The 26,597-nt window shown below is 35.8% G+C and overlaps 1 protein-coding gene across 1 annotated transcript in view; it reads left to right on the top strand.

The window, feature by feature from the left end:
- The first annotated feature begins 682 nt into the window (after positions 1 to 682).
- Positions 683 to 26,597, top strand: part of LOC118907896 (zinc finger protein 607-like) — a 35,420-nt gene continuing 9,505 nt past the window's right edge. The window contains 4 exon segments of the mRNA XM_057493475.1: positions 683 to 1,486; positions 2,543 to 2,641; positions 10,149 to 12,117; positions 14,000 to 14,068. Of these exon segments, the coding sequence (XP_057349458.1) occupies positions 1,342 to 1,486; positions 2,543 to 2,641; positions 10,149 to 11,557 (1,653 nt within the window). The 5' untranslated portion in view covers positions 683 to 1,341 and the 3' untranslated portion in view covers positions 11,558 to 12,117; positions 14,000 to 14,068.

Raw genomic sequence — 26,597 nt, 5'->3', positions numbered from 1 at the left:
GTATATGACTCAGGTTTGCAAACTTGGAGTTTGTGGATCTTGGCAAAATATCAAGACTTCTATTGTTGAATGGGGCCTATTCAATTTGGGTGACATCTACATAATTCATCATTCTTCCTCAGGATTCTTTAACTCATTGTATTAGTTATCTACTGCTGTGTAACAGATTACCCCTACACTTAATAGCTTAAAAGAAGTAAACATTTATCTCACAGTTTCAGCGTCCCAGAAATCTGGACATGGCTGAGCTTGGCTCTCTTGCCCTCTTACAAAGCAGGGAGGGGTCTTTTACAAGGTTATCAAAATGGTGGTCAAGGTTGCTGTCATCTTAAGGCCAACATTGGGTATATCTTCTTCCAATCTCCCTCAGATGATTTTTTGACTGAATCCAGTTACCTATGGGCTGTGGACTGGAGGCCATTCATGGTTGAGCAAGTGAGACATCAAAAGAGGGCAAGAAGTGTGGAAATCATGGTCTTTTGATGTCTGCTATCAGAAGTAACATTTCATCATGTTGGCAATAATCTATATTCAAAACAAGTTACTCAGTTCAGCCCACATACATGTGAAGGAGAATGTGCAAGGGCATAAATACCAGAAGATGATCATTGGCAATCTAAGTAGAAGCTGCCTCCCACATTCAGCATGAGTCAAGTGCTCAGTGACAGATGGTAAATGGCAACAAAAAAACTACGTCATCATGAATAGGTGAACACAGATTCACAGAATTGAGGAAGTTACAAATGTGCATTCTTCTTATATAAATGATTAAGTCTAATATGTACATAAAATATAATGCCATGTGCTAAAAAGAACATGGATTTGTCAAAACTAGAAAAAATACTTATTGTTAACATCTGGTATAATGAACTATTTAATGCTGAGGGAATTCTTAATTTTATATAACCCTATTGTCCAAAACTGAGACTTTGTACTATACTATATTATATGTATATAATATATATATAACATGTATGTTACACACTACTAAAGTCCAAAAATACTTGATTAAATTTTCTGTTTAAAAAGCAAAATTTTTCCTCAACAGTTCATCTTTTCTGAAAAATACCAATCAGGCATTATGCTTGAATTCACTGTTTAATTTAGTAGTTAAATGTTATTTAATCTATTCTCAAACAGTTCAGATATTTAAGTGATGCCAGAAAATTTTGACTGTTCTAGAAGGCTTCTTCAAAAATATGTATATGTTCTGCTGCAGTCCCCTCCCATATTACAGATTTTTAGCCTACGTACTTGCTTTGTTGCATTCTTCCTGCAGTGCAGTTCTTTTCTCCTCTCCTTCCATCTTCAAAATATTCCTTCAATTTTTCCCAGTAATCCATGGGTTTGCCGTTTCAGAGATCCATAACATTCGGGGATGTGGCCATAGACTTCTCTCAGCAGGAGTGGGAGTATCTCGACCCTGTTCAGAAGACTTTGTACTAGGATGTGATGATGGAGAACTATGGTAACTTGGTTTCATTGGGTATGTTTATCAGCCTCAAATGATTTAGAATAATTTAGAATTTGCTCTTTAAAAAATATTTTTTTCCCACCATGATTTTCAAGGCTGCTTTTAGGAAACTAGTGTTCTGTGTTCTTATCCCAAATAAATGGTTTGAGCTTTGTCAGGTTGGAAACCGTAACTTCATTAAACATCTTCATCTTCCCTGTCCTCAGTGACATTCATAACTCTAAGGTCTTACATTATGGTTACCTTTCTTCCTTTATGAAATAGGGTGTAGTTTAGAATTCTCTGATATTTATTATATAATCATTGTCAAGGATCTAGGCTTTCTTTCTATTTATGCTCAGAATTTCTATAAATATTTCATTTTATTATCCACTTGCAGGCTGATCAGCTTGACATAGGGTCCTGAATTGTTCTAATTGCTCTAAAAGAGCTTCTACAATTTATTGGTGGATTAGATAAATGGAATTCATTGAAAACTGAGGCATACACATTCTATTTTGTAAGAAATTTTTTCTATTTTTGTGGTTGAAGGTTGTAATCTGTGAACATCACATTTAAAATGGAATGACTATCCTATAGAAAGCTCTTCTTGTATGCACTTTTCATGAAACAGTAGTATCAGTAATATTGTTAATAGCTGACATTGTGTTTAGTATGTATTAGGCAGTGCTCTAAGCACTTTACATATATATATATATATATATTAACATCCCTATTCCCATTTTACAAGTGAGAATACTGAGGCACTGCAAGTTTAAGTGAATTTTCCAAGTTCAAATGCAACTGCAAGGTGGCAAAGGCAGGAATTGAACCAAGGTTTCAGATTTGTATTTGCAACTATGGTATTACACTTACTGTCAAGAAAAAAAAGGATATATGAGTGGTATATTAAAAACAAAACAAAACAAAACACCTTACCCTACTTGATTTCTTCTTCTTTAGTTCCCTTACCCTCTCTTCTAAGAAATCTTATTCAATTTCATTTTGACTTTTAGTTTATTATTATTATTACAATTTTAACTAAGCAGTAGTTTGTTCTACAGCAGGTGCCATTTTTTTCTTTGTAAGCAGACCAGTCCATTTCTAAGCCAGATGTAATTACATTATTGGAGCAAGGAAAAGACCCCTGCATGGTTGTGAGGGAAGAAACAAGAAGATGGTATACAGGTAAGTATGAACAAGTCCAGCTAGGAAAGCACATCTGTGTAGATTAAAGCTCAGTGGTTAAGGAGGGGACACACACTTGAAATGTTGTTTGGAAGGCTCCATTCACATTGAAGAAAATACTTATGATCTAGAGGGGGAGTCAGTACTCTCTGTATGTGCTACCCAGTGAGTTTCATCTTCACTTCATTAACCACCTTCTCTCTTCTCATATTTCCCTCCCTCTTCAGTGATGGGCAATGTCCTTCTTTCTTGTGCACCATTTTATTTGTATTTTAGATTTAAATGCTTGCCAGCCCTCTTGTGCACTTAGATCTATATATATGGCTTCATTGACTGAAAATATATTCATTCCTATATCTGGCTAATAAAATGGAGTTTATAGAATATTAGGGAAGACATAAAATAAACATAATAAACAGATAAGTAGATCAATAACATCACATAGTGAAATGGAGTATGAAGGAAACTAACCAAGCTCAGGGCAAATTTAGGTAAATTAAGATGGTTAGGAACTCTTTTCCGAGGAGATATTGGAACTGAGGGTAAGGGCCCAGGCCATTTGAGTATGTGAGGGAGAGAATTCCAAAAAGAGTAAACAACAGATCTAAAGGCCTGAAAGGGAATGAGTGCTATGTGTTTGGGAGCAGCAAGTAGGTAAGAGTTATTGAGGGGTTACTAACAAAACATGAAGTCAGTATGTTATGGGAGATCCAATTATACAAGGTGCTGTGTGATTCATTAAGAATTATAGTTGTTTTCTAGGAACATGATCTGATTAAATTTTTTGTGTCTTTAATTTTTAAAAATTAAACCTTTTTCTTAATTAAGAGACTTATACAAAAGTCTAGATAAAATAAGTATTTTACCTAGATTGATTGATTATTGGTTATTCACATTCTCTCATGTACTTTACATGTATTTCTTAATCTTTGTTAAAAAAAATTTGTCCTAGTATTAATCTATTGGATTTTTTTAGGTCTTTCTAGGTTAATCTTATGAAATTATTTTTTCTTTTATCTCTACTATATTCCTGAGCTCTACCACTTTGTCTCTGAGTTTTTCTAATTCTGATTTATGTTTCTCATTTCTTATAGCATTTTCTTTCTTTTTTTTTAAATTATAAAATGTATGTAACAGTGGTTCAACAGCCCTCTCCCCCTCCCCCCTGCCCCTGCCTACTCCCCTCCCCCTTGGTAACCACCAGTCAATTCCCAGTGTCTGAGTCTAATGCTGTTTTGTTCCTTCTATTTGCTTTGTTTTTATATTCCAAAAATAAGTGAAATCATATGGTATTTGTCTTTCTCTGCCTCCTTACAGCATTTTCTTAAAATCACTTATAAGAAAGAATACCTAGTGTAGGTAAAAAAAAAAAAAATACTTACTATTTTAAGATGGCAATACTACCCCAGATTCCATCAGTTTATTTGCAGAAATTGACATCCTGATCATGAAATTCATGTGGAGATGCAAGGGATCCAGGCTATACAAAAATCCTGAAAAAGGAGAAAGTGAGGTTCACACTTTCCAATTTCACTGTTACATACCAAAACTTATGGGGTTCATTGAAATCAGTGCTAAGAAGGAATTTTATAGCTGTAAATGCTTACATTAGAAAGAAATTTCAAATCAACAATCTAACTTAATACCTCAAAGAACTAGAAGACTGAACTAAACCCAAAGATAGCAAGAGGAAGAAAGTAATTTAAAGAATAGAGCAGAAAGAAACAAAATAGTGAATAGAAAAACAATAGAGAAAACCAATGAAACCAAGAGTTGGTTCTTCAGAAAGATCAACCATAGTGAGAAAAGTTTAGCTAGATTGACTAAGAAAAAAGAAGACTCAACTAAAATCAGAAATGAAAGGGGGTACTATGAATACATATATTCAAACAAACTGGGTAATCTAGATGAAATTTTGAAAACACAACCTACCAATTCTGAATCATGAAGAAATAGAAAATCTAAACAGACTTAAAACTAGTAAAGAGATTTAATCAATAATCAAAACTTGGCAAAAAAATAGCCTTGGATCTAGTGGTTTCACTGGTGAATTCTACTTAAACATTTAAGGAATAACACCAATAATTCCCCTCAAACTCTTCCAGAAAACCGAAGAGGAAGGAACACTCCCAAACTTACTCTGTTAGGCCAGCATTACCGAAGGCAGACATAGTACAAGACAGAACTATAGATCAGTATTCCTGATGCAAATTGAGGCAAAAATCCTCAAGAAAATACTAGCAAATTCAACAGCGCATGAAAGGTATTATACAACATGACCAACTGGAATTTGTTTCTGGAATGAAAGGATGGTGTAATGTATAAAAACTAAGCAATGTAATATGCGACATTAACAGAACAAAGGGAAAAATAAACATAGCAATCTCAACTGATGCAGGAAAGCATTTGACAAAATTCAATATCTTTTCATAATAAAAGCACTGAAGAAACTAGGAATAGAAGGAAACTATCTCACCGTAACAAGATCATACATGAAAGTCCACAGCCAGCATACTTAGAGGTGAAAGACTGAAAGCACTGGTTTTGCCATATCCCATAAGTTTTGGCATGTTGTGTTTTTGTCTTCATTTGTCATAAGATTTATTATCTAATTTCCATTGTAATTTCTTTTTGACCCACTGGTTATTTAAGTGTGTTGTTTAATTTCCACTTATTTGTGTATTTTCTAGTTTTCCTTCTGTTGATTTCTAATTTCATTCTTGTGTGATTGGAGGGGATGCTCTGCATGATTTCAGTCTTTTAAAATTTATTAATTCTTGTTTTGTGGTCTAGTCTATGTGGAGAATGTTCCATGTGCTTTTGAGAAAAATGTATATTGTGTGAAGTGTTCCCTGTATGGCTCTTAGGCCTGGTTTGTCTAGCGTAGTGTTCAAGTCCCTTTGTTTCCTTATTTATCTTGCCAGGTTGGTCTATCCACTATAGAAAGTAGTTTAGTGAAGTCTCCCATTTTTATTGTATTGCTCTCTATTTCTCCCTGTAAATCTGTCAGTGTTTCCATTGATTTTTTTCATATCATGCTTTGATTCCCTTCTCATCTCTTCTTGTGTATATCCTATAATTATTTTCTTGTAGTTACCATTGTTATTACATAAAACATCTTAAAATTATAACAGTATTTTAAATTGATAGAAACTTAACTTTAATAACATACACTCTATTAATTTACAACTCTACCATCCCCCTTTATATTATTGATCACATAAATTACATTTTCATATATTGTGTAACCATTAACATTGATAGTGGTGTTTCCTTTTAGGATTTTGTCTTTTAGATTCTATATTAGAATTTAAAATGGATTTAAACACCAGAATTACAAAAATAGAGGATTCTGTATTTGGTCATGTATTTACCTTTATTGGAGAGCTTTATACTTTTGTAGGGTTTATGTGGCTTCTAATGTCCTTTCATTTTTAACTCAAAGGACTCCCTTTAGTATTTCCTGTTGGATAGGTCTGATGGTAATGAATTCCTTCATTTTGTTTACCTAGGAAGGTATTGATTTCTCCTTCATTTTTGAAGGATACTTTTTTCTGGATACAGTATTCTTGGTTGACAGGAATTTTTATTTTCTTTCAGCACTTTGACTATATTATCCCACTCCCTGCTGGTCTGCAAAGATTTTTGCTGAGAAATACACTGATATTATGGATGTCCACTTGTATGTGACAAGTTTGTTTTCTCTTTCTACTTTCAAGATTTTCTATGAGTTTTGACAGTTTCATTATAATGTGTCTTGATGTGGGTCTCTTGAATTTTCCTAGTCAGAGTTCGCTGAGCTTCTTGAATTTGTATATCCATTTCTTTCCTCAGATTTGGGAAATTTTCAGCCATTATTTCTTTAAATAAACTCTCTGCCTCACTCTCTCTTCTTCTGGAATTCCCACAATGTGTATATTTGTCATCTTGATATTCTCACAGGGTCCCCTTAGGCCTTCTTTACTTCATTCTTTTCTCTTTTTTTGCTCCTCTGACTTCATAATTTCAAATGACTTTCTTCAAGTTCGCTTATTTTTTGTTCTGCCTGATCACGTCTGCTATTGAACACCTTTATCTTGAAACGTCTGTCAAGTTTAGTAACTTTCCTCTGTCATTTCCATTGTACTATAAACTCATCGAGCAATAGTGCATTTTTCAAGTCTGTTATTGTATTTTTCAGCTCTACAATCTGTTTGGATGTTTCTTATCATTTCTCTCTCTGTTGATATTCTCATTTTCTTCATGCATTGTCTTCCTGATTTCACTTAGTTGTCTGTCTGTGATCTCGTTTAGCTCACTTAGCATCTTTAAGACAGTTGTTTTAAATTCTTTTTCAGGAACTTCATAGATCTGCTTTTCTTTAGAGTCAGTTTCTGGAGCTTCATTTTAATACTTTACTGGGCTTTGTCTCCCTGGAGAATATTGTTATATTTACATATTGTTATTTTTATTTTTAACAAGTAATCAAATCAGTAAAATTTAGACTATATGTTCTGTCCTGCTGTTTGTGGGCAGTGGTTTAGTTTTCAGTTGGTACACTGGTTTGTGTCCTCACGTGTGATTCATGTTTAGGCTGCGATTTGTACTGTTTTGTACCCTGTATTATGGATATCTCCTTTTCCAAATATTTTCCCTCTAGGGTTCCTCCCTCACTTTCAAGTTTGGTAGTGTTCATTGCCACAATTCTTATAGCAAGAAATATATTGGGACTTTTGCAGCCCATTTTTGCCCCGGTATAACTGGGGCCCACCCATGTGGCAAGGCTGTGAATAATAGAGAAAATAGCAAGAAACTTTACATAGTATAGGTCATTTTTTAAAGTTTTCACTCTCCTCCATAATATTCCTCTTTGTTAAATTTACTCACCTTAGATGTTTTATTTTTTATTTTGTATTAGCCATGTTTAATTGCTATCAGAGAAGGAGATGGACTATAAGGGTTGCCATATTTCTAACACGAAATGGAATGGTATATTTTTTCCCTACATATATGTATAACAGAAACAGTATTATGCACAGCAGTAATAGTAGTGTATCTTTATTGGAGAACTCAGACCCGATTCCAGTGTGTGTAAATATGTGGGAGAGGGTCTTCGCACACATACTTACACCAAGCAATTCTCAAACACTAACCAGGTGTCCAAGAACTTACCTCAGTTCTGAAGCTATTTGCTCAGAGATGGCACCAGATTCCCCATGTTAGGATTTCTGTCCTGCATGACTGCCCTCCATCCCCAACTCCAGATTCCGGTCCCAAGCTCCAGGCAGGTAACCTGTGCTTCTGACCTACTGACTGCAGATTGGAGGTTCTCACAACCTCCTCCTTAGGTTCAATTAATTTGTGAGAGCGGCTCACAGAACTCAAGAAAGCACTTACCAGTTTAATAAAGGATACAAGTTAGCAGCCAGATGAAGAGAGACATAGGGCAAGGTCTCAAATAAGGGAGCTTCTATCCTCGTGGAGCTTGGGGCCTGGTTCAGTGGTATGTGGAGGCATTCTGGTTCCCCAAGTGTAGAAACTCTCTCCAAGAAGCAGGAACCAACCGACCAGAGCAGGCAGAGCAGAGAGAGAATGAGCTCTTCTCACATGTTTTGTGAGAGCTTCATTGCATAATCATGATTGACTAAATTATTGGCCATTGGCTGATCTAACCTCCAACCCCTGCCCTTGGGTAGGAGTCTAAAAGTCTCTCATTAACATGACAAAACACCTGTTTTACCTTTAAGGTCATATGAATGACCAAGTATGTATTTCTTATAACTTGTTATATCACAAGGGGTTTACACCACTGTGATGGAATTAGAACTTCCATTAAGGAGTTCATTAGTGGTGAAAATGGTTTTTCATTTCGTTTCTCATATCATTCTGGACTCATTGCTTGTTTTTTTGTTTCCTTTTATTGTTTGCATCTATCATTTTTATGCTACTATTTGTACAGATTTGGCCAGTCACACCTCTAAGTCTTTGATGTCTTCATTTCTTTTTGGGATAAGATTTCTATTCTTACCTTTCTTTCCCCTTCTGAGTTGTTTCTTTATTCAACTATCCTGCATCCATATAGTGGACATGATATTTAGAAAATATAATTTAGGAGTTAAAGAGTGCTCATAGCTTCTCTGACATCTTTTTCTATTTTTTCTATGGCAATCAGTTTGTTTAAGCTTCCTTGTTATCTTTTTCGATGAATTTTTCTAGAAAATTATTCCATTTAAATTGTAAAAAAATAATGATGTATTCAAAATTATATCAATTCAACCCATTTTTCTTTTGCATTTCCCCTTAATCATTTATTTTTGTTTTTATTCCTTTTCTATTGGGTTAGCTAATGTTTTACTCTTGATTTTTAAAGCACCAGCTCTTTAACACCACTCTTTTCTAACTTATTACATTTTGCTGTTACCTTCAGTTGTTTTTTGCTTTTATTTTCTAAGTTTTGGAATTGGTTCCTTGATTTGTTTACTTCTTCCATTTTTATTGAAATAATTACTTAAGTCTTTGAGTTCTCTGAATGCTGAAACTGAACTCCCAGGGTTTGGATATATACTTATTTTCTCTATTGTGATTTACTAGAGATCTTCACTTTTAGTTTTTAATTTTCATTTTTACCCAGCATTTATTCTGGAGAGAGCATTTCCATTTTCTGATATTTTTTTGGTTTTCTGATACTGATACTAATTTCTGTTGTTACTTATTTTGGGAGAAAGAGTATTTGTATTATCTCAGAGTTTGACATATAGCACACTCTACTCACAAGATATTTCTTCTCCCCCAGTCTCACTCCACTCGTTAAACACTTTCAAATTTCATTAAGATATTCCTTCATATTGGCTGGTTATGCTACAGGTCACATCCATCAATACTTTTTCACATACTTCCTTCAGACTCTTCCTCAAACTCTTTTACTGTATAGTTCAGTTTCCCTTGTGTTTCTCAGAGTCCCCAAATGCTCAGAATTTTATAAGACTTTCAGTAGGGTGTATACCTAGTACCTGTTTGAAAATTCATTGACAGACTTAAAGGAATTAACCAAAGTAGTTGACCTTCATTAAAAGGGAAAGAGGACCTAAGAAAAGATATGGAGGAAAAAAACAGATGAAATATCTGTAGAATGGGTAATTAATAGAAAAGCTCAGTGAAGTTAAGTAAATAAGAACACATTTTATTTGATCTGGGAGCAAATAAATATACATGTAGCTGTGCATTGGAGGGAATAAACCACAGTATCTGTATTTTTAAGGGGAAATGTAAATGGAGAATGATCAAATATAAATAGGTGCATTTAATATATTTATATTTTATAAGGAACCTGATACAGAAATGAGTACATTGAATCATAGTGAAGTGTGATAAATGAGTTATGGAGACAGTGTCAGTAACTTGTAAACTGTGTGCTGATTTTAGAGTTCTCTATTAATCTCTAATGGGTGATATTTTTAATTTAAAAAAATCTATAAAGCATTCACATTTTTTGTCCAGTAAAATAAAATGTTTTTCTCATTTCTTTTAGATTTGAAGTCAAGATATGAAATAATCAGCTATGAAAAAGTACATACTTATAAAAAACATTCATCTCTTACTCTTGATCAGAAAATTCCTAACAGAGAGAAGCCCTATGAATGTGATGAATGTGAAAAGGCCTTTAGTCGACATACAGACCTTACAGTACATCAGAGAATTCATACTGGTGAGAAACCTTATGAATGTAAACAATGTGGAAAGGCCTTTAATCGTGCATCCAACCTTTTGCAACATCAGAGAATTCATACTGGTGAAAAACCCTATAAATGTGAGGAATGTGGAAAGACCTATAGTCGTAGGATAGACTTAATTGTTCATCAGAGGAATCATACAGGTGAGAAACCCTATGAATGTGAAGAATGTGGGAAGGCTTTTAGTCGTGCCTCACTTCTTACTCAACATGGAAGAGTTCATTCTGGTGAGAAATCCTATGTATGTAATGAATGCGGGAAGGCCTTTAGTCAAAGCGGAAAACTTAGAATACATCGTAGAATTCACACTGGTGAGAAACCATATAAATGTAAGGAGTGTGGGAAGGCCTTTAGTCAAGCCTCTCACCTTACGCAACATGACAGAATTCATACTGGTGAAAAACCCTATGAATGCCATGAATGTGGAATGGCCTTTGTTCGTGGTATAGATCTTAGAGTACATCATAGAATTCATACTGGGGAAAAACCCTACAAATGTAAGGAATGTGGGAAGGCCTTTACTTGTGCCTCAAATCTTGTTCAACATGAGAGAGTTCATACTGGGGAGAAGCCATATGAATGTAAGGAATGTGGGGTGACATTTAGTCATGGCCATCAACTCATTTCACATCAGAATATGCATATTGGTGTGAAACCTTATGAATGTAACAAATGTGGGAAGGCCTTTAGTCATACTTCAGCACTTATTCAACATGAGAGAATTCATACTGGTGAGAAACCCTATAAATGTAAAGAATGTGGAAAAGCCTTCAGTCGCACCTCAAACCTTGTTAGGCATGAGAGAATTCATACTGGTGAGAAACCATATGAGTGTAAGGAATGTTGGAAGGCCTTTAGTCATGTTGAAAGCCTTAGATTGCATTATAGAATTCACACTGGTGAGAAACCCCATGAATGTAAAGAGTGTGGGAAGGCTTTTGGTAGTGGCCGTCAACTAATTGTACATCATAGATTTCATACTGGTGAGAAACCTTACGAATGTAAGGAATGTGGGAAGGCCTTTAGTGTGTGTGGACGACTTACTCGACATCAGAGTATTCACAGTGGTGAGAAACCTTTTAAATGTAACAAATGCAGGAAATCCTTTAGGCTCCATTCAAGTCTTAAAGTACATAAGAGAATTCATACTCGAGAGAAGCCTTATGAATGTAAGGACTATGAAAAGCCATATATATGCAGTGGGTAACGTACAGTACATCAGTGGATTTATAACACTGAGAAACAATTTGAATGAAAGGAATATAGGAATGCTTTTACATATCGTTCAGCGCTTATAAAGTATTAAATAATTTATACTGGTGAGAACCCCTGAGAATGTAAATAATGTCCCAGATTTTTTAGTTATGATCCAAATGTTCAGATTCAGAAATTTGTAATGTATTTTAATAAAAAAAGGAAAGCCTTTACTAGTATTTACTAATGGATTATCAGAATATTCATAATGGAGAAAAATTCAGAGAATGTGGAAATGCCACCCCCCGCTTTTTTTTTGCTTTGTTTATAAAAGCTCTCCAGCCCTAGTAAATTATCGTTAAATTTGAGAAGACTTATACCACAGAAAAACCCTGTTGACCTAACATGTACAAAAACCATCATGGTGGCCATTCAATTCTTTATAGCCAGTATGACATTGAGCAAGATATCCTGTGGAAGTCATTTGTGTATGGGGACAATAGTACCTATATTATAGTGCTGTTATTGGAATGTAGAATATTTGGAAGCTATCTTAAACATAGTCTCTGTTCAGTAAGTATTAGGTAATACTTTACTATTGTTATTTGTACTACTATTAGTAAATTATTAAGAGATCAAGTCCATATGCATGTAATGAAGTTAGAAAAGCTTCATGTAGTTACTGGTGACTTTGAGTTTTAAAATTTTTTTTCTGGATAAAATCCAGTAGAATGTAAAAATCACAAGAGGATTTAAAAATGGTTGCAACAGAGGCTCTGTGGCTCACAAAACCTAAAAATATTTACTTGCTGGTTCTTTATGTAAAAACAGCAATTCTAGTTTTAAGAACTATATCCCCATAATTTTTTCATTACTTTGGATTTTTGAAGAGTACAGGAAAATTGTCTCACCAACTGTCCCACATTCTGGATTTTTGAAATTGTTTCCTTGTGGGTCATTTATCCTGTTCTTCTACCCCTCGTAGTTCCAGTAGATAAGAAGTTACATGAAGAGGTTTCATCAAGTTGATGTTGTGTAAGTTAAAAAGCATATAATGTTGAGTTTTTTACTATTAGTGATGCTAAATGTTATCACTGGTTTACAGTGTTGACTGCTAAATCTCTCCATCATAGAGATCCATTTTACAGTTAATAATCTGCATGGTAATACCTTGTCATCTCCTTTTTCCAATTGGTAATCTCATGGATAAGTCCAGAATTAAACAGAAAATTAAAATTGGAATTAGGACCTATTGAGAAAGGAATCATAATGAAATACAGCACATTCCAGAGCCTTTGGTGGTTGCCATTCTTCTACTCGTTGGAAAATTTAATACTCTTGGAGTGCATGTAGGAAACTAAAAATGAGAACCAAAACTTTATTTCTGCTCACTCCTTTATCCCCAGAATCTGTTCAATGCTTGTCACTTAGTGAGTATTGACAAAATTGATAAAATAATAAGAATTTGACATACAAAGCTAGAAATATATAACAGTGTAAGGCCTAGCCAATGTAAGGAAACAATACAACTAAAATTATTAGAGCTTATTGGTTATTAATCAAAATATTACTCTAAAAGTTTCAGGTTGTTTCTGTGAAAAGCAATGAATACTTCTAGAAGTAGAGTTTAGTGATTAAGAAATAAAACAGTAATCCTGAAGCAATGCTTTTTTAACTTAAAATTTTTTCTTTTAAAAGTATATTAACATCAAATAGATTGCAAATCTGGTCAAGAAAAAAAAATAATTACACTGCAGCATCATTAATATCATATCAACCAAAGGAATAGATACGTTATGCTAAAGAACATTTTAGAATGTTATCATGGAACCCCATTCTTACTGCCTATTAACATCTCAGAAATGTTGCCAAATCCAAAAGTGACTCTAAGGTTGGAATTACCAGTCATTATTTCATTTTGTTAATGAAGATTGGGTGGCAGACGGCTCATATCATCATCTGCAATTAGCTTCCTTTTTGTGAGTGTAAGCCTGCTATTTTTCTACAAAATGAAGTATCTTTTAGCCCAGTCTTTATGTAAATACACCTCAATGAATTTAAATCTTGACTTTGACCATTGTATAATTATTGGCAGTTTATCATGGTTACAAAAACAGTGAATACCTTAGCTCCTGTATGTGAGCCACAAACCCTATAATCACTCAGGTATAGGTTGTATACATTTTCAGCTTTGGTACATATTGCTAACTTGTATATTTTTGTAACATCTAACAACTCAGAGGTGAAGTAAGTGTCCTATATTTCTCCTTCAAGTATGTGGTTTAGTTTTTAATTTTCTAATTACTAGTGAGTTGAATATTTTTCACATTTTTATTGGCCAGCCATGTTACTTTAGATTTTCCTAGCTCTGTTATTTGCCCATTTATTCATTTTTTTCCTTGTTATTTATAGGTGCTTTAAAAAAATACTCCGTATCGAAATCGTTTTTTTACAGATTGATGCCGATTTATGCTGTTTTACTGTTTCACTACCTCCCCATGTATAAACATAAAATTCCAATACAGTAACTTTTCAGTCTTACCAAATATTCTTATTTCTATTCACAATTTTATTAGACTATTTAGTTTTTTAAATAATCTGTCAAATTATCTGCACGTCAATGAAAATTCTTTTTTAAATATTTATATAGATTATTTCTTTACTTTTATTGAAATAGTTTTGGTTATGTTATATATTGGTAGTTATGATATCATTATGATTGTCCTTAATAAGCTATACTTCTATGTCCATTTGTTGTAGATGGGGAACCCAGTATCATTCAGTCATTTATCATCTGATAGTTAGCACCATTGTCCCATACAAGCTTAAATTTTAGAATTAAATATAACACAAGGCAGAATAACTTGAGTCTCTGTCTTTCAGGCTTTCAGGCTTTTTCTTTAACCTAATGGAAGTTATATGAACTTTTCATGGTTAAGCTATTGTTTGCCTTTGGTTATGGGTAAATATTCTGTGTTGTATTTAAGTAGTTTCCTACATTAGAGATGCTTCATCTTTTCCAAATGCCATTCCATTATATTTTGCTTTTGTATAGTGCATTTGAGAATATACTATTCCCCTTAATTTATTGATATATCTATTAATACAGATAGATTTATTAGTTTTTAACCATCCCTGGAATAAATCCTGGTTAGCCACATGGTATATTACTCATCATGTCTGCTTAATTCTGCTTAGTATTTGATTTAGAATGTTTGCATCTATATATGTGACATTTTGTTATAATTTCCTTTTGTATTATATTTTTCATGTTTGATATTGCACTTACCAGTTTTTTAAAAGTTCAAAAGCTCAAAAAGTTCAAAAAGGAAGATAGAACTTGCCTTTGGAAATTTATGAAACTTTTTACATCTGTTGATTTGATTTGTTTGAAATACTACATCTTTCATCACCTTAAAAGAAGCATCTTTTTACATGAGACCTTCAGTAAAAGTGAAGTTATCATTTGTCTTTGGCAATACTAGTTGGGACCCCAGAGCTCCTCTGGAAACGCAGTTTGGCTCCTTACAAAGGTTTGGGTACTTCTCAGCGACCACACTGGCCCTAATAGATTTTTACATATCTGAGATTTTATAGAGTTAATATATAGAAATATTCACTGATTAAAAATTTAGAAATGCTGCTTTATAGTCACTAATTAGAAAATCTCACTTATTTAGAGATATGTAGTATTTAGAAATACTATTTGCCTTTGTTTAAAGCCAATTTCTAATCTTTTAATCTATCAGTTAGCATTCCATTAGCATTAATAAGCATTTGTCTAAATACTTCCTCTATTTAGATAATAAACCAAATCTTAAAGATATAATAAATGAAATGTCTCCAATTATTTATTGATCTATAGCAAGTATAAGCTTTTTGAACATCTGCTTATAATCAGAAATTTAATCTTTTGAAATCACCTGAAGTCTGTAAATGTAGAGACAGTCACAGAAGATTGAGGTGTCCATAAAATGTATCATTGAACTTATCATAATTTGTTTTTCAAACCTATTACTATAGACTTAATTCTTTTTTTCTTTATCCTTATACTCTTTTACATCTATATTTTAATTCTTTTCCAATTTTTCTTCCTTGGTCTTTTTTCCCCTTGAGACAAGTTTTATTGTTTATAGTTTCAGTATTCTTACCTGATAGGGCGGCAGAATCTGAGTGATCAGTTGTTCCTTGGCCAGTTAGTTATGGGGCTGGTCAGAGTCAGTGTGATCCTGAATTGCTTAGGTCTTTCTTTTTTAAATAACATATTTTAAAAGTGTGATAAAATACACATCATAGTCAATTTACTGTCTTAATTATTTTTAAGTGCACAGTTCAGTGGTGTCAAGTCCATTCATATTGTTGTGTAACCATCTCCATCTTCATTTCTAGAACCCTTCATCTTGCAAAACTTAAGCTATAGCCATTAAACAGTAGTTCCCATTCCCCCTTCCCCCAGCCCCTAGCTACCACCATTCTACTTTTTCTAGGATTTTTAACTATTCTAGGTACCTCATATAAACAAGAATCATAGACTGTCTCCTTGTAACAAGCTTATTTCTAGCACCCCTGCTTTTCTTTTGGCTACTATTTATATGAAATATTTTTTTTCCCTCCCTTTACTTTCAACTTATTTGTGTCTTTCTTATTTCCTTTTCTTTATATTCTATGGCTGTTTTCTTTATGGTTACCAAGGGGATTACATTTAAAATTCTAACATAACACTCCAATTTGATTTTTTTTTTAATTTTATTGAGGTATTGATATACAATCTTATTTTGGTTTCAGATTTATAACACAGTGGTTCAACAGTTACCCATATAATTAAATCCTCACCCCATCTAGTGTCAACACAGAGGTTACAGAATTGACTATATTCTCCATGTTGTACGATCATCCCCATGACCAAATTATATTACAACTGAGAATTTTTGTGCCCCTTTTGCCCCCCTCAACCCACCCATCCAGCCCATCCCCCATGGTAACCACTAGTCACTTCTCAGTTTCTATGAGTCTACTTCTGTTTTGTTTTAATTTTGTATTCCACAAATAAGTACAATCATATGGTATTTGTCTTTCCCCACCTGGATAATATCACTGAGCATAATACCCTCTAGATCCATCCATGTTACAAGTGACAGGACTTCTTTTTTTTAATTGCTGAATAATATTCCATTGTGTATAGGTATCACATCTTTATCCATTCATCTACTGATAGATACTTAGGTTGCTTCTGTATCTTGGCTATTGTGAATAATGTGGCAATAAACATAGGAGTGTATGTATCTTTTTTTTATTAAGGTATAATTGATATACATTCCTATGAAGGTTTCACAAGAAAAACAGTGTGGTTGCAACATTCACCCATATAATCGAGCTTCCCCATACTCCATTGCAGTCATTGTCCATCAGTGTAGTAAGATGCCACAGTCACTACTTGTCTTCTCTGTGCTACACTATATTCCCCATGACCCCACACACACTCCATGTGAACTAATCATAATACTCCTCAATCCCTTTCTCCCTCCCTCCCCACCCACCCTCTCCCACCCCTCCCCTTTGGTAACCGCTAGACCCTTCTTGGAGTCTGTGAGTCTGCTGCTATTTTGTTCCTTCAGTTTGACTTCGTTGTTATACTCCACAAATGAGATAAATCATTTGGTATTTGTCTTTCTCCACCTGGCTAATTTCAATGAACATAATACCCTCTAGATCCATCCATGTCACAAATGGCAGGACTTCTTCTTTCTTAATTGGTGAAATTGTGTATATGCACTACATCTTCTTTATCCATTCATCTACTGACAGACACTTAGGTTGCTTCCATATCTTGGCTATTGTAAGTAGTGCTGCAATAAACACAGGGGTGCGTATGTCTCTTTGAATCTGAGAACTTCTTTTCTTTGGGTAAATTCCTAGAAGTGGAATAAACTGGGTCAAATGGTATTTCTATTTTTTATTTTTTTTGAGGTACCTCCATACTGCTTTTCCATGGTGGCTGCACCAATTTACATTTCCACCAAAAGTGTAAGAGCATTCCCATTTCTCCACATCCTCGTCAACACTTGCTATTTGTTGTCTTTTGGATAGTGGCCATTCCAACTGGTGTAAGGTGATATGTCATTGTGGTTGTGATTTGCATTTCCCTGATGATTAGTGATGTACAGCATCTTTTCATGTGCCTGTTGGCCATCTATATTTCCTCTTTGGAGAAAGTCTGTTCAGGTCTTCCACCTATTTTCTATTTTTTAGTATTGAGGTGTATGAGTTCTTTATATATTTGGATGTTAATACCTGATTGGGTAAATCATTTACAAATACATTCTCCCATGCTGTAGGTTGCCTTTTTGTTCTGCTGATGGTATCCTTTGTGGTGCAGAAGCTTTTTAGTTTGATGTAGTCCCACTTGTTCATTTTTTATTTTGTTTCCCTTGCCTGAGGAGATGTGTTCAGGAGAAAGTTGCTCGTGTTATATTCAAGCAATTTTTCCTATGTTTTCTTCTAAGAGTTTTATGGTTTCATGACTTACATTCAGGTCTTTGATCCATCTTGAGTTTACTTTTGTGTGTGGAGTTAGACAATAATCCAGTTTCATTCTCTTGCATGTAGCTGCCCAGTTTTGCCAACACCAGTTGTTGAGGAGGCTGTCTTTCCCCATTGTATATTCATGACTCCTTTATCATATATATATATATATATATATATTTTAAGTTTTAACTCTTTGTTTTTTTAATACATAACTTAAATTCATAAATGCATATACTTAGATTAATTTTAATTTTTAAGTTAGAAAAGTAATGCATATTTATTTAAGAAAACCTAGGAAATGAAGAAGAGTAACAAGAAAAATCCCCACCCTGGCTCCCACACATAGATTTTTTTTTTTTTTTTTTTTTTAGATAATTATTTTTTTTATTGAAGGGTAGTTGACACACAGTATTACATTACATTAGTTTCAGGTGTACAACACAGTGATTCAACATTTATATACATGATAATTCTAGGTACCAGCTATCACCATACCAAGTTGTTACAATATTTTGACTATATTCCTTATGCTATACATTACATCCCGGTTACTTATTTATTTTACAATTGGAAGTGTGTACTTTTTTTTGGTTGTTGTTGTTAGGGCATCTCTCATATTTATTGATCAAATGGTTGTTAACAACAATAAAATTCTGTATAGGGGAGTCAATGCTCAATGCACAATCATTAATCCACCCCAAGCCTAATTTTCGTCAGTCTCCAATCTTCTGAAGCATAACGAACAAGTTCTTACATGGAGAACAAATTCTTACATAGTGAATAAGTTACATGGTGAACAGTACAAGGGCAGTCATCACAGAAACTTTTGGTTTTGCTCATGCATTATGAACTATAAACAGTCAGTTCAAATATGAATACACATTTGATTTTTATACTTGATTTATATGTGGATACCACATTTCTCTCTTTATTATTTTTAATAAAATGCTGAAGTGGTAGGTAGATACAACATAAAGGTAGAAAACATAGTTTAGTGTTGTAAGAGAGCAAATGTAGATGATCAGGTGTGTGCCTGTAGACTATGTGTTAATCCAAGCTAGACAAGGGCAATAAAACATCCACATATGCAGAAGATTTCTCTCAGAACAGGGAGGGTGAGGTTCTAAGCCTCACCTCTGTTGATCCCCAATTTCTCACCTGATGACCCCCCTGCGACTGTGCCTGTCTTAGGTTGTTCCTCCCTTGAGGAATCTTACCCGTCTCTGGCTAACCAGTCATCTTCCGGGGCCATACAGGGAAATGTTAAGTTGGTAAGTGAGAGAGAAGCCTTATTGTTTGAAATGGTTAGCTTTTTATTTCTTTGCATATTTATTCCCTGTGGCTTCTATGCCCAGCATTTGTCTTGAGGTATCTTTACCACTTGGAGGAGTTATGATACTCGGTAAATTTGATATGAGGCACGAATTCTATTTAAGAATTCGTTGTAATTAGGAAGGAAGAAGAAAAGCTATAGAAGTAGCAGGCGGGAGAAAACATGGGAAGATTGATTATTTCTTTGACATATCTTCTTGTAGAGTAACTTCAGCATGTATAGATTTTAAGCTACTACTTAAATTGCGCACACACATTAACATAATAGGAGTATAGTTACATAACCAAAGCATACCTGTAATTACCAGCCATCTCCAGTGAAACCAAGAAAACCAGTTAGGCACCCTAGGCATTTGTGAAAACTTATCAATGATATGATGGTTATTATCTAACTGAATTTGAATAGTTTGAGAAAAATCAGACAAATTAAAACAACCCATTCCTGGGCACTGTTCACATCCCATATGTTCTTTTAACAGTAAATAGTCTGTAGTTGTAAGATTTTGGAGCGCTACAATTTGCACTTCTCCTAATTCTTGGTTGAGTTCCAACAGTATAGATCCAGTCAAATTTGTTGTTTTACTGTATGCACAGGCCAGCTTAGATATCTCCTTCCTCATTCCCATGGCAAGTCCAGGAGCTGGTGGGATGAGTGCATCTACAGCTGTAGCAGTGCGTGGATCTTTGTTGGGGTTTTTTGATGATCATCTTCTGGCATGAGTCTTCCAGAGAGTGCTGATGTTGGAAGTTCTCTTTCATATCGTATCTTAGTTCATTTTCGGGGTAGCCCAATTAGGCTTTGATCTTCTGTATAAACGCAAACAGACCCTTTGCCTACACTTTTATATGCCCTTTATACCCTTGTGTAGAACTCATTGGAGGTTACCACACAGGAACTGCCCTTTTTTGTTTTGTTTTGTTTTGTTTTGTTTTTGGTATCACTAATCTACACTTACATGATGAATATTATATTTACTAGGCTCTCCCCTATACCAGGTCTCCCCTATAAACCCCTTTACAGTCACTGTCCATCAGCATAGCAAAATGTTGTAGAATCACTACTTGCCTTCTCTGTGTTGTACAGCCCTCCCTTTTCTCCTACCCCCCCATGCATGTTAATCTTAATACCCCCCTACTTCACCCGCCCCCTTATCCCTCCCTACCCACCCATCCTCCCCAGTCCCTTTCCCTTTGGTACCTGTTAGTCCATTGTTGAGTTCTGTGATTCTGGTGCTGTTTTGTTCCTTCAGTTTTTCCTTTGTTCTTATATTCCACAGATAAGTGAAATCATTTGGTATTTCTCTTTCTCCGCTTGGCTTGTTTCACTGAGCATAATACCCTCCAGCTCCATCCATGTTGCTGCAAATGATTGCATTTGCCCTTTTCTTATGGCTGAGTAATATTCCATTGTGTATATGTACCACATCTTCTTTATCCATTCATCTATCGATGGACATTTAGGTTGCTTCCAATTCTTGGCTATTGTAAATAGTGCTGCGATAAACATAGGGGTGCACTGATCTTTCTCATACTTGATTGCTGCATTCTTAGGGTAAATTCCTAGGAGTGCAATTCCTGGGTCAAATGGTAAGTCTGTTTTGAGCATTTTGATGTACCTCCATACTGCTTTCCACAATGGTTGAACTAACTTACATTCCCACCAGCAGTGTAGGAGGGTTCCCCTTTCTCCACAGCCTCGCCAACATTTGTTGTTGTTTGTCTTTTGGATGGCAGCCATCCTTACTGGTGTGAGGTGATACCTCATTGTAGTTTTAATTTGCATTTCTCTGATAATTAGCGATGTGGAGCATCTTTTCATGTGTCTGTTGGCCATCTGTATTTCTTTTTTGGAGAACCGTCTGTTCAGTTCCTCTGCCCATTTTTTAATTGGGTTATTTGTTTTTTGTTTGTTGAGGCGTGTGAGCTCTTTATGTATTCTGGACGTCAAGCCTTTATCGGATGTGTCATTTTCAAATATATTCTCCCATACTGTAGGGATCCTTCTTGTTCTATTGATGGTGTCTTTTGCTGTACAGAAGCTTTTCAGCTTAATATAGTCCCACTTACTCATTTTTGCTGTTGTTTTCCTTGCCCGGGGAGATATTTCAAGAAGAGGTCACTCATGTTTATGTCTAAGAGGTTTTTGCCTATGTTTTCTTCCAAGAGTTTAATGGTTTCATGACTTACATTCAGGTCTTTGATCCATTTTGAGTTTACTTTTGTATATGGGGTTAGACAATGGTCCAGTTTCATTCTCCTACATGTAGCTGTCCAGTTTTGCCAGCACCACCTGTTGAAGAGACTGTCATTTCGCCATTGTATGTCCATGGCTCCTTTATCAAATATTAATTGACCATATATGTCTGGGTTAATGTCTGGATTCTCTAGTCTGTTCCATTGGTCTGTAGCTCTGCTCTTGTGCCAGTACCAAATTGTCTTGATTACTATGGCTTTATAGTAGAGTTTGAAGTTGGGGAGTGAGATCCCCCCTACTTTATTCTTCTTTCTCAGGATTGCTTTGGCTATTCGGGGTCTTTGGTGTTTCCATATGAATTTTTGAATAATTTGTTCCAGTTCATTGAAGAATGTTGCTGGTAGTTTCATAGGGATTGCATCAAATCTGTAGATTGCTTTGGGCAGGATGGCCATTTTGACGATATTAATTCTTCCTATCCATGAGCATGGGATGAGTTTCCATCTGTTAGTGTCCCCTTTAATTTCTCTTAAGAGTGACTTGTAGTTTTCAGAGTATAAGTCTTTCACTTCTTTGGTTAGGTTTATTCCTAGGTATTTTATTTTTTTTGATGCAATTGTGAATGGAGTTGTTTTCCTGATTTCTCTTTCTGTTGGTTCATTGTTAGTATATAGGAAAGCCACAGATTTCTGTGTGTTGATTTTGTATCCTGCAACTTTGCTGTATTCTGATATCAGTTCTAGTAGTTTTGGGGTGGAGTCTTTAGGGTTTTTTATGTACAGTATCATGTCATCTGCAAATAGTGACAGTTTAACTTCTTCTTTACCAATCTGGATTCCTTGTATTTCTTTGTTTTGTCCGATTGCCGTGGCTAGGACCTCCAGTACTATGTTAAATAACAGTGGAGAGAGTGGGCATCCCTGTCTAGTTCCCGATCTCAGAGGAAATGCTTTCAGCTTCTCGCTGTTCAATATAATGTTGGCTGTGGGTTTATCATAGATGGCCTTTATTATGTTGAGGTACTTGCCCTCTATTCCCATTTTGCTGAGAGTTTTTATGATGAATGGATGTTGAACTTTGTCAAATGCTTTTTCAGCATCTATGGAGATGATCATGTGGTTTTTGTCTTTCTTTTTGTTGATGTGGTGGATGATGTTGATGGACTTTCGAAAGTTGTACCATCCTTGCATCCCTGGGATGAATCCCACTTGGTCATGGTGTATGATCCTTTTGATGTATTTTTGAATTCGGTTTGCTAATATTTTGTTGAGTATTTTTGCATCTACGTTCATCAGGGATATTGGTCTGCAGTTTTCTTTTTTGGTGGGGTCTTTGCCTGGTTTTGGTATTAGGGTGATGTTAGCTTCATAGAATGAGTTTGGGAGTATCCCCTCCTCCTCTATTTTTTGGAAAACTTTAAGGAGAATGGGTATTATGTCTTCCCTGTATGTCTGATAAAATTCCGAGGTAAATCCATCTGGCCCGGGGGTTTTGTTCTTTGGTAGTTTTTTGATTACCGCTTCAATTTCGTTGCTGGTAATTGGTCTGTTTAGATTTTCTGTTTCTTTCTGGGTCAATCTTGGAAGGTTGTATTTTTCTAGGAAGTTGTCCATTTCTCCTAGGTTTCCCAGCTTGTTAGCATATAGGTTTTCATAGTATTCTCTAATAATTCTTTGTATTTCTGTGGGGTCCGTCATGATTTTTCCTTTCTCGTTTCTGATACTGTTGATTTGTGTTGACTCTCTTTTCTTCTTAATAAGTCTGGCTAGAGGCTTATCTATTTTGTTTATTTTCTCAAAGAACCAGCTCTTGGTTTCATTGATTTTTGCTATTGTTTTATTCTTCTCAATTTTATTTATTTCTTCTCTGATCTTTATTATGTCCCTCCTTCTGCTGACCTTAGGCCTCATCTGTTGTTCTTTTTCCAATTTCGATAATTGTGACATTAGACCATTCATTTGCGATTGCTCTTCCTTTTTTAAATATGCTTGGATTGCTATATACTTTCCTCTTAAAACTGCTTTTGCTGTGTCCCACAGAAGTTGGGGCTTAGTGTTGTTGTTGTCATTTGTTTCCATATATTGCTGGATCTCCATTTTGATTTGGTCATTATCCATTGATTATTTAGGAGCGTGTTGTTAAGCCTCCATGTGTTTGTGAGCCTCTTTGCTTTCTTTGTACAGTTTATTTCTAGTTTTATGCCTTTGTGGTCTGAAAAGTTGATTGGTAGGATTTCAATCTTTTGGAATTTTCTGAGGCTCTTTTTGTGGCCTAGTATGTGGTCTATTCTGGAGAATGTTCCATGTGCACTTGAGAAGAATGTATATCCTGTTGCTTTTGGATGTAGAGTTCTATAGATGTCTATTAGGTCCATCTGTTCTACTGTGTTGTTCAGTGCTTCCGTGTCCTCACTTATTTTCTGCCCAGTGGATCTATCCTTTGGGGTGAGTGGTGTGTTGAAGTCTCCTAGAATGAATGCATTGCAGTCTATATCCCCCTTTAGTTCTGTTAGTATTTGTTTCACATATGCTGGGGCTCCTGTGTTGGGTGCATATATATTTAGAATGGTTATATCCTCTTGTTTGACTGAGTCCTTTATCATTATGTAGTGTCCTTCTTTATCTCTTGTTACTTTCTTTGTTTTGAAGTCTATTTTGTCTGATATTAGTACTGCAACCCCTGCTTTCTTCTCACTGTGGTTTGCTTGAAATATGTTTTTCCATCCCTTGACTTTTAGTCTGTACATGTCTTTGGGTTTGAGGTGAGTTTCTTGTAAGCAACATATAGATGGGTCTTGCTTTTTTATCCATTCTGTTACTCTGTGTCTTTTGATTGGTGCATTCAACCCATTAACATTTAGGGTGACTATTGAAAGATATGTACTTATTGCCATCGCATGCTTTAAATTCGTGGTTACCAAAGGTTCAAGGTTAGCCTCTTTAGTACCTTACTGCCTAACTTAGCTCGCTTATTGAGCTGTTATATACAGTGTCTGGAGATTCTTTTCTTCTCTCCCTTCTTGTTCCTCCTCCTCGATTCTTCATATGTTGGGTGTTTTGTGCTGTGCTCTTTCTAGGAGTGCTCCCATCTAGAGCAGTCCCTGTAAGATGTTCTGTAGAGGTGGTTTGTGGAAAGCAAATTCCCTCAGCTTTTGTTTGTCTGGGAATTGTTTAATCCCACCGTCATATTTGAATGATAGTCGTGCTGGATACAGTATCCTTGGTTCAAGGCCCTTCTGTTTCATTGTATTAAATATATCATGCCATTCTCTTCTGGCCTGTAGGGTTTCTGTTGAGAAATCTGATGTTAGCCTGATGGGTTTCCCTTTATAGGTGACCTTTTTCTCTCTAGCTGCCTTTAACACTCTTTCCTTGTCCTTGATCTTTGCCATTTTAATTATTATGTGTCTTGGTGTTGTCCTTCTTGGATCCTTTCTGTTGGGGGTTCTATGTATTTCTGTGGTCTGTTCGATTGTTTCCTCCCCCAGTTTGGGGAAGTTTTCAGCAATTATTTCTTCTAAGATACTTTCCATCTCTTTTCCTCTCTCTTCTTCTGGGACCCCTATAATATGGATATTGTTCCTTTTGGATTGGTCACACAGTTCTCTTAATATTGTTTCATTCCTGGAGATCCTTTTGTCTCTCTCTATGTCAGCTTCTATGCATTCCTGTTCTCTGGTTTCAATTCCATCAATGGCCTCTTGCATTCTATCCATTCTGCTTATAAACCCTTCTAGAGTTTGTTTCATTTCTGCGATCTCCTTTCTGGCATCTGTGATCTCCCTCTGGACTTCATCCCATTTCTCTTGCATATTTCTCTGCATCTCTGTCAGCATGTTTATGATTCTTATTTTGAATTCTTTGTCAGGAAGACTGGTTAGGTCTGTCTCCTTCTCTGGTGTTGTCTCTGTGATCTTTGTCTGCCTGTAGCTTTGCCTTTTCATGGTGATAGGAATAGTTTGCAGAGCTGGGACGAGTGACGGCTGGAAGGACTTCCTTTCTTGTTGGTTTGTGGCCCTCCTCTCCTGGGAGAACAGCGCCCTCTAGTGGCTTGTGCTGTGCAGCTGCGCGCCGACAGGGCTTCTGCTTCCTGCCCGGCTGCTATGGAGTTAATCTCCGCTGTTGCTGTGGGCGTGGCCTGGCTCGGGCAGCTACTCCAAAATGGTGGAGTCGCGTTGGAGCAGGAACGGCTGGGAGGCTATTTATCTCCATAAGGGGCCTCCCTGCTCCCTGCAGCCCAGGGGTTAGGGTGCCCAGAGATCCCCGAATTCCCTACCTCTGGATTAAGTGTCCCGCCCTGCCCCTTTAAGACTTCCAAAAAGCACCTGCCGAAACAAAACAACGACCACCAAAAAAAAGAAAAAATTTTTAAATTAAAAAAAAAAAAAATTTTTTTTTTAATTAAAAAAAAAAGGTGGTCGCTCGTTTTTCTTTATTCTCCAGTGCCAGCCTCAGGCCTCTGCTCACCGGTCGTGCTGCCCTGTTTCCCTAGTATTAGGGTCCCTATCCCTTTAAGACTTCCAAAAAGCGCTCGCCAAAACAAAACAGCAAAAAAGCAAAAAAAAAAAAATGGTCGCGCGCTTTTCTTATGTCCTCCGGCACCTGGCCTCCAGTGCCCGCTCACTGTTCTTGCTGCCCTGTTTTCCTAGTATCCAGGCCCCTGCACTCTGGCCCGGATGGCTGGGGCTGGGTGTTCGGCAGCCCTGTGCTCCGTCTCCCTCCCGCTCTGCCTATTCTTCTCCCGCCGGGCTGGGGCTTGTATCTTACCCCCTTCGCGAGGCGCTGGGTTCTCTCAGGTGTGTATGTGGTCTGGATATTGTCCTGTGTCCTCTGGTCTTTATTCTAGGAAGGGTTGTCTTTGTTATATTTTCATAGATATATGTTGTTTTGGGAGGAGATTTCCGCTGCTCTACTCACGCCGCCATCTTCCGCCCCTCCAGGAGTTAAATATTCTTACACCACAAAGTTCAAGAGTATGTAGGAGAAAAATGACTACCTAGCTG

Source organism: Manis pentadactyla, chromosome 15, assembly GCF_030020395.1.
Source record: "Manis pentadactyla isolate mManPen7 chromosome 15, mManPen7.hap1, whole genome shotgun sequence".
NCBI lineage: Eukaryota > Metazoa > Chordata > Mammalia > Pholidota > Manidae > Manis > Manis pentadactyla.
Note: the sequence above shows the minus strand (reverse complement) of the source record. Positions and strands in the feature narration are given on the sequence as shown.